The following is a 1,207-nucleotide window of genomic DNA, read 5'->3' on the forward strand; positions in this document are numbered from 1 at the left end:
TAACATATGTATATATATAGATAATTGATTAATGAACCAAAGTCCACTTCTTGACCACGATCCACTTTTTAAACATTCTCGGACGCCGTGAACAGAGCTTCACTGTGACCACGTCGCTCCTTCCCACGTGATCAGCAATGGAGAAAGCCCCAACCAAACAAGAGCGATAACTTCTCTCATCGGGATAAGCATGACTGCAAGAGCAGGAGAAGAAGAAGCAGGGGAACGGTGATTCCTTCATCAAGGCCATTTACACCCTTCCCTCTTACGACCGAGCAGAGCAATGAAAAGCCCTCTTAAAAGCCAGCAGATTACAGTCCTTATGTTTAATTATCCTCTCTTTTTCTAACTACCACTATCTCTCCACCTCTTTCCTGTCTTCCCATCTTCCCATCCCCTTCTTCTATATTTATACTTCTCCTCTTTCGTTGCTCGCTCCGTGCTGCAGAGTACAAATGGAGGTTGGCTCCAAGTTCTTATTTTTATACTTCTTTTTTACTCTGTTCTTGATAGGAAAGTTTAATATAGTTTTATTTGAATCGTTTTGTGCTGCAGGAGATGATGAGGTGGCAAATTCCTGCTTTTGGAAACTGGGAATACTACGACGATTTGGACATCTCTCACTACTTCGATTGTGTAGGCCATGATACTCTGTTTCCGCCATGTTTCTTCTGCGAGGAGGAGCTCTTCAAAGCTCCGGTAGCCATGCCGGTGAAGTATTCATATCCTTACGACGACCATTGCCGCCGAAAGGTCAGACCTTTGGAGCTCTCTTTGGTTTCTCTTTAGGTTTATGTTCGGATTTAGCGGATTTGTCAAGGTTTTTTTCTCTTTAATGGTTTGTTTCAGGTGAGGAAAAAAGTAAGCGGCGCTGGAGAGAATAAGCGCAGCAAGAAGGTGCAGGAACAGAGGAAGCAAGAAAGGGTCTGCAACGCAACGGCGGCGACGCCTAGAAGGCGCACGGCTCCCATGGCGGTGGATGAGGATTTGTACAAGATTCCGCCTGAGCTTCTCTATCCCAAGCGCAAGAGGAAGAAGGTGCTGAGGAGTCTGTTATCGGGTTGTATGGGCGTGGCCTGCATCCGCTGAGCTTGATGAAGAACAATTGGATCACAAAATTTGCTCTTTTGCGTGTTTCATTCATGTCCCTTTAAAAAAATTTGTTGCCTTGCAAAACCTGAAGTTTGCCTTGTTGATCGTACTTTTT

At 44.8% G+C, this 1,207-nt stretch overlaps 1 protein-coding gene across 1 annotated transcript; it reads left to right on the top strand.

Moving 5' to 3' along the window:
* Positions 1-98: 98 nt before the first annotated feature.
* On the top strand, positions 99-1,186 carry LOC110034955. The gene is made up of 3 exons (XM_020739194.1): positions 99-461; positions 556-753; positions 850-1,186. The coding sequence occupies exons 1-3, from the start codon at positions 456-458 to the stop codon at positions 1,087-1,089; spliced, it is 444 nt and encodes a 147-aa protein (XP_020594853.1). The 5' UTR covers positions 99-455; the 3' UTR covers positions 1,090-1,186.
* Positions 1,187-1,207: the final 21 nt, after the last annotated feature.

This window comes from Phalaenopsis equestris, unplaced genomic scaffold (assembly GCF_001263595.1).
Source record: "Phalaenopsis equestris unplaced genomic scaffold, ASM126359v1 Scaffold194867, whole genome shotgun sequence".
Lineage (NCBI taxonomy): Eukaryota > Viridiplantae > Streptophyta > Magnoliopsida > Asparagales > Orchidaceae > Phalaenopsis > Phalaenopsis equestris.